Below are 13,630 nucleotides of genomic sequence, written 5' to 3'. Positions count from 1 at the left end.
TAGTAGTAGTTGTGTGGTAGTTGTGTAGTAGTAGTTGTGTGGTAGTTGTGTTGTAGTGTGATAGTAGTGTAGTTGTTGTTGTGTAGTAGTTGTGTAGTAGTAGTTGTGTAGTAGTTGTGTAGTTGTGTTGTAATAATGTAATAGTTTTGTAGTAGTGTAGTAGTTGTGTAGTAGTTGTGTAGTAGTAGTTGTGTAGCAGTAGTTATGTAATAGTTGTGTAGTTGTGCCGTAGTGTAGTAGTTGTGTAGTTGTTTAGTTGTGTAGTAGTAGTAGTAGTTGTGTAGTTGTTTAGTTGTGTAGTAGTAGTAGTAGTTGTGTAGTTGTGTCGTAGTCGTGTAGTAGTTATGTTGTAGTTGTGTAGTAGTAGTTGTGTAGTTGTGTAGTAGTTGTGTAGTAGTAGTGTAGTAGTCGTGTAGTAGTAGTGTAGTAGTTGTGTAGTTGTGTAGTAGTTGTGTAGTAGTAGTGTAGTAGTAATGTAGTAGTTGTGTAGTTGTGTAGTAGTAGTGTAGTAGTTGTGTAGTTGTAGTGTAGTAGTTGAGTAGTTGTGTAGTAGTAGTTGTGTAGTAGTTGTGTAGTAGTTGTGTAGTTGTGTAGTAGTAGTGTAGTAGTTGTGTTGTAGTTGTGTAGTAGTTGTGTAGTAGTTGTGTAGTGCAGCTGATCAGTGGAGTTGCCCCACCAGTGGAGGGCACAGCCTGCCTTCTTATAAAACAGCTCCTACATTCCATCCCTGCCACTGCTCGGAGGACTGGACTCATCTTTGTGTGTGTGTGTGTGTGTGTGTGTGTGTGTGTGTGTGTGTGTGTGTGTGTGTGTGTGTGTGTGTGGGGGGGGGGGGGGGGTTATGAGTCACTCCCTAGCAGCAGTGAACATCAACAACAGTGACCTGTCAGAGTTCAGTTTGTCTCCTCTCCCTCCCCTGTGTCCCTCCCACTCAGGCCCTCTGAGCCTATCACAGCCCTGACCTCAGGCCCTATTAGCCTATCACAGCCCTTACCTCAGGCCCTCTGAGCCTATCACAGCCCTTACCTCAGGCCCTATTAGCCTATCACAGCCCTTACCTCAGGCCCTATTGGCCTATCACAGCCCTTACCTCAGGCCCTCTGAGCCTATCACAGCCCTTACCTCAGGCCCTATTAGCCTATCACAGCCCTTACCTCAGGCCCTATTAGCCTATCACAGCCCTTACCTCAGGCCCTCTGAGCCTATCACAGCCCTTACCTCAGGCCCTATTAGCCTATCACAGCCCTTACCTCAGGCCCTATTAGCCTATCCCATCTTCATTGGTGTATCTGTATCCCTGTGTAACACTTCAAGCCCCAGTCTTGTCATGGGTTAGGGTTAAGGTTAGGGTTAAGGTTAGGGTTAGGGTTAGGGGTTAGAGTTTGGGTTTGGGTTTGGTTACGGGTTAGGGTTAGACCTTGTGAGACAGCATCTCTTCTCTCCTTCTTTCAGTATCAAACCCTACTTTGCTTCTGTCTCTTTCCCACCAAGCTGTCAACCTAACCCTAACCTTAACCTTAACCCTAACTCTAACCCTAACCCTAACCCTAACCCTAACCCTAACCTTAACCCTAACTCTAACCCTAACCCTAACCCTAATCTTAATCCTAACTCTAACCCTAACCCTAACCCTAACCCTAATCCTAACTCTAACCCTAACCCTAATCCTAATCCTAATCCTAATCCTAACTCTAACCCTAACCCTAACCCTAACCCTAACCCTAACCCTAATCCTAACTCTAACCCTAAACCTAATCCTAATCCTAATCCTAACTCTAACCCTAACCCTAACCCTAATCCTAACCTTAACCCTAATCCTAACTCTAACCCTAACTCAGTAGACCAGTACTGCTGTTAGTACAGTAGAACATATGTAGAGGTTCTGTCTCTGTGCTAGGTGACAGGTTGTGTAGAGGTTCTGTCTCTGTGCTAGGTGACAGGTTGTGTAGAGGTTCTGTCTCTGTGCTAGGTGACAGGTTGTGTAGAGGTTCTGTCTCTGTGCTAGGTGACAGGTTGTGTAGAGGTTCTGTCTCTGTGCTAGGTGACAGGTTGTGTAGAGGTTCTGTCTCTGTGCTGGCTGACTGCATTTGGGCAGAGGTTGCCAGGTCACCAGTACCCGTCCAGCATACTGTTTTACACTGTAATTAATATCTCCAGGCTCCCGTACTTATTGGTTTAATAACTTCTCCCTGATGAGCTGCAATGGATACCAGTGGCTCTGGATGCCCATGCTCTCAGAGACTACCTTTCATAACAAAAGTAATGAGCTTAAAACAGACTCTTATTGTCCTCTGAAACACAGCCTGCCTCTACCAGCCCTCTCCTCCCCTCATCAGCCCTCCAAACGGAACATCACTGGGACTCTGAACGGTAGAACTGTGTTTACTAACGCTGATCACACCTATAACTGTGCTTTTACCACAGATTAGTTGAGTAAGCGATTCTAAAGGGGCGTTCTAGAGTGTATATTATTTTTCAAGAAACTCTAAGAATTGTGGTGATAACCGGACAGTTCTGAAGTCATTCCAGTTGTATGAATGGGTTAGGGTTAGTTGGGTTAGGGTTAGGGTTAGGGTTAGGGTTAGTTGGGTTAGGGTTAGTTGGGTTAGGGTTAGGGTTAGTTGGGTTAGGGTTAGGGTTAGGGTTAGGGTTAGTTGGGTTAGGGTTAGGGTTAGTTGGGTTAGGGTTAGGGTTAGTTGTATTCCAGTTGTATGAATGGGTTAGGGTTAGGGTTAGTTGGGTTAGGGTTAGGGTTAGTTGGGTTAGGGTTAGGGTTAGGGTTAGTTGGGTTAGGGTTAGGGTTAGGGTTAGGGTTAGTTGGGTTAGGGTTAGGGTTAGTTGGGTTAGGGTTAGTTGGGTTAGGGTTAGGGTTAGTTGGGTTAGGGTTAGGGTTAGTTGGGTTAGGGTTAGTTGGGTTAGGGTTAGTTGGGTTAGGGTTAGGGTTAGGGTTAGGGTTAGTTGGGTTAGGGTTAGTTGGGTTAGGGTTAGTTGGGTTAGGGTTAGTTGTATGAATGCACTCTACATAAAACAAGTGAAGCCGAGCTTCTGCTGACAGAGAGACTGACAACAAGGTTCCGGAGCTGGTCGCTGGTTTCGGCGGCATAATGAACTGTGTGTGTGTGTGTGTGTGTGTGTGTGTGTGTGTGTGTGTGTGTGTGTGTGTGTGTGTGTTGAGTATCTGCCTGTCCTGGTTTCCTCTGCCGGGGTTGCATGAAGTGTGTCCGAAGGTCCAGATCCCAATAACAGGGTTGATGTGGAGGACATATAGAAAGGCTGCTGCATTATGTGTTATTGAGCCTGACAGACGTTTGCCAAGATTCCTCTTATCCAGCTCCATGTCTCCCTCCTCCCCCCCGCTCCTCCCCCCTCCTCCCCCTCCTCCTGGGGCTGCAAGGCTCTCTGGCCCGGGACAATGGAGACCTGTTGTACCTGAAACCACAGCAGTCCTTTAACCAGGCTGGAACCCTAACCCCAGTCTAACCCTAACCCTAGTCTAAACCTCACCTAACCCTAACCCCAGTCTAACCCTAACCCCATTCTAACCCTAACCCCGGCATCACCACAGGCATCCCCTGAGAGCACAGGAGAGGGGACTTCGGGAAGAGGCTAAAACCCTCTGAGTTGTCTTACTACTCTACTAACATGACAGCCACTCTGCCTCTATACCAATAGCAGCCTGCCCTAACCCTAACCTAACTCTAACCCTACCCTAACTCTAACACTAACCCTAACCCTACCCCTACCCTAACTCTAACCCTACCCTAACTCTAACCCTACCCTAACTCTAACACTAACCCTACCCTAACCCTACCCCTACCCTAACTCTAACCCTAACCTAACTCTAACACTAACCCTAACCCTACCCCTACCCTAACTCTAACCCTACCCTAACCTAACTCTAACCCTACCCTAACACTAACCCTAACCCTACCCCTACCCCTACCCTAACTCTAACCCTACCCTAACCCTAACTCTAACCCTACCCTAACTCTAACACTAACCCTAACCCTAACCCTACCCCTACCCCTACCCTAACTCTAACCCTACCCTAACTCTAACCCTACCCTAACTCTAACACTAACCCTAACCCTACCCCTACCCTAACTCTAACCCTACCCTAACCTAACTCTAACCCTACCCTAACTCTAACACTAACCCTAACCCTACCCCTACCCCTACCCTAACTCTAACCCTACCCTACCCTAACTCTAACACTAACCCTAACCCTAACCCTACCCCTACCCTAACTCTACCACTAACCCTAACCCTAACCCTACCACTAACCCTAACCCTAACCCTACCCTAACCCTACCCCTACCCTAACTCTAACCCTAACCTAACTCTAACCCTACCCTAACCCTACCCTAACCCTACCCTAACTCTAACACTAACCCTAACCCTACCCCTACCCTAACTCTACCACTAACCCTAACCCTAACCCTACCACTAACCCTAACCCTAACCCTACCCTAACCCTACCCCTACCCTAACTCTAACCCTAACCTAACTCTAACCCTACCCTAACCCTACCCTAACCCTACCCTAACTCTAACACTAACCCTAACCCTAACCCTAACCCTACCCCTACCCTAACTCTAACACAACACTAACCCTAACCCTACCCTAACTCTAACCCTACCCTAACTCTAACCCTACCCTAACTCTAACACTAACCCTAACTCTAACACTAACCCTAACCCTACCCTAACTCTAACCCTAACCTAACTCTAACCCTAACTCTAACCCTACCCTAACTCTAACCCTAACTCTAACCCTACCCTAACTCTAACACTAACCCTACCCTAACCCTACCCCTACCCTAACTCTAACCCTACCCTAACTCTAACACTAACCCTACCCTAACCCTACCCCTACCCTAACTCTAACCCTACCCTAACTCTAACACTAACCCTACCCCTACCCTAACTCTAACCCTAACCCTAACACTAACCCTAACCCTAACCCTACCCTAACTCTAACCCTAACCCTAACCCTAACACTAACCCTAACCCTAACCCTAACCCTACCCCTACCCTAACTCTAACCCTACCCTAACTCAAACCTACCCTAACTCTAACACTAACCCTACCCTAACCCTACCCCTACCCTAACTCTAACCCTACCCTAACTCTAACACTAACCCTACCCCTACCCTAACTCTAACCCTAACCCTAACACTAACCCTAACCCTAACCCTACCCTAACTCTAACCCTAACCCTAACCCTAACACTAACCCTAACCCTACCCCTACCCTAACTCTAACCCTACCCTAACTCTAACACTAACCCTAACCCTAACCCTACCCCTACCCTAACTCTAACCCTACCCTAACTCTAACACTAACCCTAACCCTACCCTAACTCTAACACTAACACTAACCCTAACACTAACCCTACCCTAACTCTAACTCTAACCCTACCCTAACTCTAACACTAACACTAACACTAACCCTAACCCTAACCCTAACCCTACCCTAACTCTATCCCTAACCCTACCCTAACCCTAACCTAACCCTAACCCTACCCTAACCGTACCCTAACCCTAACCCTACCCTAACCCTACCCTTACCCTACCCTAACTCTATCCCTAACCCTACCCTAACCCTACCCTAACCCTAACCCTACCCTAACCCTACCCTAACCCTAACCCTAACCCTACCCTAACCCTACCCTAACCCTAACCCTACCCTAACCCTACCCTAACCCTAACCCTAACCCTAACCCTACCCTAACCCTACCCTAACCCTAACCCTACCCCTACCCTAACCCTACCCCTACCCTAACTCTAACCCTACCCTAACTCTAACACTAACCCTACCCCTACCCTAACTCTAACCCTAACCCTAACCCTAACCCTAACCCTAACCCTACCCCTACCCTAACTCTAACCCTACCCTAACTCTAACACTAACCCTAACCCTAACCCTAACCCTACCCTAACTCTAACCCTACCCTAACTCTAACACTAACCCTAACCCTACCCTAACTCTAACACTAACACTAACCCTAACACTAACCCTACCCTAACTCTAACTCTAACCCTACCCTAACTCTAACACTAACACTAACACTAACACTAACACTAACCCTAACCCTAACCCTACCCTAACTCTATCCCTAACCCTACCCTAACCCTAACCTAACCCTAACCCTACCCTAACCGTACCCTAACCCTAACCCTACCCTAACCCTACCCTTACCCTACCCTAACTCTATCCCTAACCCTACCCTAACCCTAACCCTACCCTAACCCTACCCTAACCCTAACCCTAACCCTAACCCTAACCCTAACCCTAACCCTACCCTAACCCTACCCTAACCCTAACCCTACCCTAACCCTACCCTAACCCTAACCCTAACCCTAACCCTAACCCTACCCTAACCCTACCCTAACCCTAACCCTACCCCTACCCTAACCCTACCCCTACCCTAACTCTAACCCTACCCTAACTCTAACACTAACCCTACCCCTACCCTAACTCTAACCCTAACCCTAACACTAACCCTAACCCTAACCCTACCCTAACTCTAACCCTAACCCTAACCCTAACACTAACCCTAACCCTAACCCTACCCCTACCCTAACCCTACCCCTACCCTAACTCTAACCCTACCCTAACTCTAACACTAACCCTAACCCTACCCTAACTCTAACACTAACACTAACCCTAACACTAACCCTACCCTAACTCTAACTCTAACTCTACCCTAACTCTAACACTAACACTAACACTAACACTAACCCTAACCCTAACCCTAACCCTACCCTAACTCTATCCCTAACCCTACCCTAACCCTAACCTAACCCTAACCCTACCCTAACCGTACCCTAACCCTACCCTAACCCTACCCTTACCCTACCCTAACTCTATCCCTAACCCTACCCTAACCCTACCCTAACCCTAACCCTACCCTAACCCTACCCTAACCCTAACCCTAACCCTAACCCTACCCTAACCCTACCCTAACCCTAACCCTACCCTAACCCTACCCTAACCCTAACATCTCAATGCTGCTTACCTGCAGTGGTCACAGCTCAGTTACCTCTCAGTTTAGTACACTCTACAGAAATACACACACACACACACACACACACACACACACACACACACACACACACACACACACACACACACACACTTATTGCTTCTCATGTTACTGTGCCATCTCAAGCTGATCTCAAACCCCATTTAAAGGCTTTTTGTCTGTGAGGTCAGGAGTCTCTGTGTGTGACAGGATATGACCATTAAACTCAGCAGTAATGGACCCTCTGAGGTTTGGAGGAGGGAGGGAGGTCAGAGGTCAGGGGTCAGGGGTCAGGGTTCCACCCGGAGGAGGCTGAGCCGCTTCTTTAACCTGCAACAGCCACTTCCTGTCCAACTGAAAATTGTCTTTATTTTGCCCCTTTCAGAATGAGCTTTTTCCTCAGTTGGAATGTTTTCAAACTCAGGAGTCCATTCCAGATCCTGCCCTAGCTGTCCTAGCTGTCCTAGCTGTTCTAGCTGTCCTAGCTGCCCTAGAGGAGGCTAATGGAGGCTAGAGGAGGCTAGAGGAGGCTAGTGGAGGCTAGAGGAGGCTAATGGAAACTAGAGGAGGCTAGGTGGAGGTAGAGATGAGGCTAGTGGATGCTAGTGGAGGCTAGAGGAGGCTAGGTGGAGGTAGAGATGAGGCTAGTGAAGGCTAGTGGAGGCTAGAGGAGGCTAGGTGGAGGTAGAGATGAGGCTAGTGGAGGCTAGTGGAGGCTAGAGGAGGCTAGGTGGAGGTAGAGATGAGGCTAGTGGAGGCTAGTGGAGGCTAGAGGAGGCTAGGTGGAGGTAGAGATGAGGCTAGTGGAGGCTAGTGGAGGCTAGTGGAGGCTAGTGGAGGCTAGAGGAGGCTAGGTGGAGGTAGAGATGAGGCTAGTGGAGGCTAGTGGAGGCTAGTGGAGGCTAGTGGAGGCTCACGCAACAACAAAAATGACTAATTACTAAGCTACTAGTCTCCGATGGAGCTTCCAGTACAGACTTGCTTTGTTTGCGTTCAGATATTTTGATGGTCATGGTATTCTTTGGTTATGATACAGTCAGTTCAGCAGCGTGTTCAGACAGACAGCCAGAGGCTCTGTGTTCAGGTGGGACCACGTCTCATCTGGCTGAACTCAGGGGTTCATGGAGCGCTAGTCATCTCCTCCCTGGTAAAGGTAAGGCTTCTCTCACAGCTATCAGCCCCCATCAGAGCCCACGTCTCCAACCTCTCACGCCTTCTATTAAAGTCTCATATTCCTGCTTCCGTTCCCTCCAGTCTTTGGGAAAGTGTGTTTGTGTGGGGTAGTGGTGTGTGTGTGGGGGGGGGGGGTTAGGCTTCAGCAGGGGGGGGGTCAGGCTCCAGTGACCTTCCCATTTGGCCGCGCCGGTCTCTGCTCCATCAACCAGGCCTCTGATTGGGTTCCAGCTCCTCAGCCAATCACGGGAATGGAAGAGAGTAGCTGGCTGGCTGGCAGGACATGGGCCTTTGTTCTGAGCTGTTTGGAGGCTTTGTCTTTGGTTCACCTCCTCCTCCTCCTCCTCTTCCTCCGCCTCCTCCTCTTCCTCCTCCTCCTCCTCCCCTGGACCACCAGGCCTGGGTTATGTGTAACCAGAGAGGGACCCCCACTCCAGGGGAAACTCTAGCCCCTCTAAACAGCTCTGCTGGGGTTGGGGCAAACGATGTAGTCCACTGGATGACTTTAAAACCTTCATACTGGGAACACGATACCCCCCAACCCCCCCCCCCCCCCATGTCTCTGTCTGCCTTGATACCCCCCCACCCTCCCCAGGTCTGTAATATCACCCCCCCCCCCCCCCCCCGACCTGAGGTGGGGTCAGCAGGATGAAATCAGGTTTCTCTTGAGCTGCCTTCGGCTGGGACACAAACCAATGAGATCTGAGATCCTCCAGTTCAACCAATCATGGTTCTGTCTCCTTGGTTACACTGTCTCATGGTTCTGTCTCCTTGGTTACACTGTCTCATGGTTCTGTCTCCCTGCGGATGTACCTGTGGATATGATTGGATCAGAGCAGTGGGCTGTACCATGTGACCTCCTCCTCCAATGTCTCTCGTTCAAATGTAACTTCAGTTTGAAAGCGGTGGTGTGTAGCAGGCTGTTTACCTCAGTTCAAAGCCTTTACCTTCCAAAACTGAGGATATTGTTTAAGAATACATGAAAACTATTGATATTTGATTTTGTGTGTTAGCGCCATGCTCTACCAACTGAGCCACGGAGGAACACGTCATCACTGGAAGGAACTATTTCTGAGGAGGACATGCTGTTATTCTCTGCTCCAACACCATCACCCTAACCCTAGCCCTAACCCTAACCCTAACCCTAACCCTAACCCTAGCCCTAACCCTAACCCACCACAGGAGGAGATAGTGGAGCTGCTGTCAGTCATTCATACTGAATGTGCCGAGTTTCACTCAATAACAAATATATGAGTATCAAATGAGTTCCATGACAGAGTTGAGGTCCAGGTCCATGACAGAGTTGAGGTCCAGGTCCATGACAGAGTTGAGGTCCAGGTCCATGTTTGTCCTACTGAGGGATGAGGAAATGAAGACTGTGTGATGACACAGAGCACATTCTGCTCTGCTGCTGAAAGTATGGCAGGCCACTGGTCATGTGTATTAATATAGTTATAACACTGTGTGTATTAAGATAGTAATAAAGCTGTGTGTATTAATATAGTTATAACACTGTGTGTATTAAGATAGTAATAAAGCTGTGTGTATTAATATAGTTATAAAGCTGTGTGTATCAATATAGTAATAACAGCTTATATTGGACCTATCCAGGAGGCCCCTGAGGTCATGTGATGGAGAGATGGCCAAGATGGCGACTCATGGATGCTTTACATCCTTCAGGACATCACATCTGACCTGTAGCCTGAACACCCTGACTACATGTATGACCTGTAGTCTGAACACCCTGACTACATGTATGACCTGTAGCCTGAACACCCTCCTACAGGGACAGCTGAATGACCCATTCTGGTTCTAGGTAGAACTTCTTAGTAGAAAGTATCTGGTAGAGGCAGACATGGAGGATGGGCTCACTGTAATGCATGAAATGGAATGAGGAACGATACCAAATTTTACATGCAGGACAACGACCCCGTCCTCCGACTTCCCCTGGGTAGGATATGACAGACACAGACAAACCAACTTGCCAACTGACATTTCTCTGACAACTCAAATCTTTATTATCCGTTCCCTGTGTCCGTGTTACAGCGGCGGTCTCATCCTGGCTATACAATCATTACTTCACCTTTTGTCCACCAGCATAGAGCATTTTTATAATACTTTCTCTAGAATTTTATAATATCCCATCAAAGACCACAATATTTGTCACATCAATGTATGTACACTCCATTTTGTATAAATGACCTTTATGTTTCTCATAACTTAACAACATGCTGAGGTGAGAGCCAGGGCACGTTCTAGAATGTAGCAGCTGTGCTGTTATCTGTTATCTTAGCGACAGCAGTGAAACACATACAAGCCAGATGAAACAGTAGAAAACAGTAGAAAACAGTAGAAAACAGACACAGCCCACTAAGCTCCTCTCAGGGCATTGTTAGGGAACGCAGGACTCAGTGGTAGTATGGACACCAGTAGAACAATGTTAAACTAAAGGTGTTTTCATTGATCAAATATCAAACTACCCTTGAGGTGTGCTACTTATCAATAGCAATGATGCAGAATAGAGTGTGTAGATGTCATGTAAACCAAACAGTAGAACAGGTTAATGATACAGGAGCCTCAGACAGACACCTCTATCAGGGGAGGCTGCAGAGGGTTGGATGGTACAGGACACAGACACCAGGACAGGGTTGGATGGTACAAGACACAGACACCAGGACAGGGTTGGATGGTACAGGACACAGACACCAGGACAGGGTTGGATGGTACAGGACACAGACACCAGGGCAGGGTTGGATGGTACAGGACACAGACACCAGGGCAGGGTTGGATGGTACAGGACACAGACACCAGGGCAGGGTTGGATGGTACAGGACACAGACACCAGGGCAGGGTTGGATGGTACAGGACACAGACACCAGGGCAGGGTTGGATGGTACAGGACACAGACACCAGGACAGGGTTGGATGGTACAGGACAGACACCAGGACAGGGTTGGATGGTACAGGACAGACACCAGGACAGGGTTTAAGAACTGAATGAACAATGTAGGAAGTGTGGATGCTGTTATCATGAGGACAGGCAGTGTTGTTGGTTCTCTGTGAGGTTCACTGTGAGGTTCACTGTGAGGGGCCTGTAACAGAGAGGAGACACCTGTCATCCACAACAACTACATACAGGTGGAGGGATAGATTTACAGATTTAGTACAGATGTATTTATATATTTAGTACAGATGTATTTGTATATTTAGTACAGATGTATTTGTATATTTAGTACAGATGTATTTATATATTTAGTACAGGTGTATTTGTATATTTAGTACAGATGTATTTGTATATTTAGTACAGATGTATTTGTATATTTAGCACAGGTGTATTTATATATTTAGTACAGGTGTATTTATATATTTAGTACAGATGTATTTATATATTTAGTACAGATGTATTTGTATATTTAGTACAGATGTATTTATATATTTAGTACAGATGTATTTGTATATTTAGTACAGATGTATTTATATATTTAGTACAGATGTATTTATATATTTAGTACAGATGTATTTATATATTTAGTACAGATGTGGGCGTATCTTCAGTTACTTACCTGTATGGAACTCTGACTCTGGCTCCACCCACAGCGCTAAGACTGGGCGGGGCTAAGACCAGTGTCGGCGCCTGTGAGAGAAGAGACATAAGAACAGTCAGAACAGCCGTCTCATCCAGAGACATAAGAACAGTCAGAACAGCCGTCTCATCCAGAGACATAAGAACAGTCAGAACAGCCGTCTCATCCAGAGACATAAGAACAGTCAGAACAGCCGTCTCATCCAGAGACATAAGAACAGTCAGAACAGCCGTCTCATCCAGAGACATAAGAACAGTCAGAACAGCCGTCTCATCCAGAGATGAGAACAGTCAGAACAGCCGTCTCATCCAGAGACATAAGAACAGTCAGAACAGCCGTCTCATCCAGAGACATAAGAACAGTCAGAACAGCCGTCTCATCCAGAGATGAGAACAGTCAGAACAGCCATCTCATCCAGAGACATAAGAACAGTCAGAACAGCCGTCTCATCCAGAGACATGAGAACAGTCAGAACAGCCGTCTCATCCAGAGACATGAGAACAGTCAGAGACTGAGGGTGAGGTAGCCTGTGCGTGTGCGTGTGTGTGCGTGTGTGTGCGTGTGTGTGTGTGTGTGTGTGTGTGTGTGTGTGTGTGTGTGTGTGTATGTGTGTGTGTGCTGACATCACCTGGCGAGGCGCCCTGTGTCGTGTCATCCGGTTGGTCTGGACCATCAGCTGTAACCACTGGGGAGGAAGTGACACGTTAAGGGTTAGTGTCCTGTGGAGCCTCCTGTCTGTGGGGAGCTGGTTATGATTGGGGGTATCTGGGTGGTAGTTCAGATTGTTTTGGGGGTATCTGGGTGGTAGTTCAGATTGTTTTGGGGGTATCTGGGTGGTAGTACAGATTGTTTTGGGGGTATCTGGGTGGTAGTTCAGATTGTTTTGGGGGTATCTGGGTGGTAGTTCAGATTGTTTTGGGGGTATCTGGGTGGTAGTACAGATTGTTTTGGGGGTATCTGGGTGGTAGTTCAGATTGTTTTGGGGGTATCTGGGTGGTAGTTCAGATTGTTTTGGGGGTATCTGGGTGGTAGTTCAGATTGTTTTGGGGGTATCTGGGTGGTAGTTCAGATTGTTTTGGGGGTATCTGGGTGGTAGTACAGATTGTTGTACTAATACATGTGACTGATCAGTTCCTGTCGGTCAGGCCTCTTCACTTACCGTCTGAGATCAGGTCACTCGGCTCCATCTCATCAGACTTCATCATCTCTGTTCACACACACACGCACACGCGCACACACACACGCGCACACACACACACACACACACACACACACACACACACACACACACATACACACACACACACACACATTAACTCTGTTAGCTGAGTCAGCTGTTTCTGCCCTCTGATTGGTCCTTTTAGCTGTGGATCTACATGACCTCACCATAGTTACCATAGTAACAAGTCTGTTAAGGGCCCTGTCAATGGTAACCATGGTAACTGATATGACCTTACCATCCGAGTCTGGAGCCGGTGTTCCATCTAAGTCTTCATCATCATCATCATCATCATCATCATCCACGTCTACATCTGAGAGGTACAGAACAGGTTACATATATGTATACATATGGATGTATCCAGCCTACGGGTACAGACATGGAAGTATCCAGCCTACGGGTACAGACATGGAAGTATCCAGCCTACGGGTACAGACATGGAAGTATCCAGCTCAGTTTGAACCTTCATTTGATATCTATCCTGGTTATGTCTCTGCCAGTGATGTAGTTAAAAACGGACCTTTTGACTCAGATCCATCATGGGTATCTTCATCAGTCTGATCATCTAAGATATTGAGAGCAAAGACAGTTTTCACAACTTGATTTGAATCTTTCTTCCAGTAAAAGCT

General features: G+C 47.4%; 1 protein-coding gene across 1 annotated transcript in view; it reads right to left on the bottom strand.

Annotated features, from left to right (window-relative positions):
- Positions 1-10,188: 10,188 nt before the first annotated feature.
- Positions 10,189-13,630, bottom strand: part of stm (starmaker) — a gene marked incomplete at its 5' end in the record, with an annotated part of 20,917 nt that continues 17,475 nt past the window's right edge. The window contains 6 exons of the mRNA XM_083684277.1: positions 10,189-11,290; positions 11,762-11,832; positions 12,411-12,467; positions 12,942-12,989; positions 13,240-13,314; positions 13,522-13,566. Of these exons, the coding sequence (XP_083540403.1) occupies positions 11,798-11,832; positions 12,411-12,467; positions 12,942-12,989; positions 13,240-13,314; positions 13,522-13,566 (260 nt within the window). The 3' untranslated portion in view covers positions 10,189-11,290; positions 11,762-11,797. The remainder of the gene's footprint in view (positions 11,291-11,761; positions 11,833-12,410; positions 12,468-12,941; positions 12,990-13,239; positions 13,315-13,521; positions 13,567-13,630) is intronic.

This window comes from Argentina silus (assembly GCF_951799395.1).
Source record: "Argentina silus genome assembly, chromosome: 14".
Lineage (NCBI taxonomy): Eukaryota > Metazoa > Chordata > Actinopteri > Argentiniformes > Argentinidae > Argentina > Argentina silus.
The sequence above is the reverse complement of the archived record's forward strand: the minus strand, read 5'-3'. Positions and strand labels throughout refer to the sequence as shown.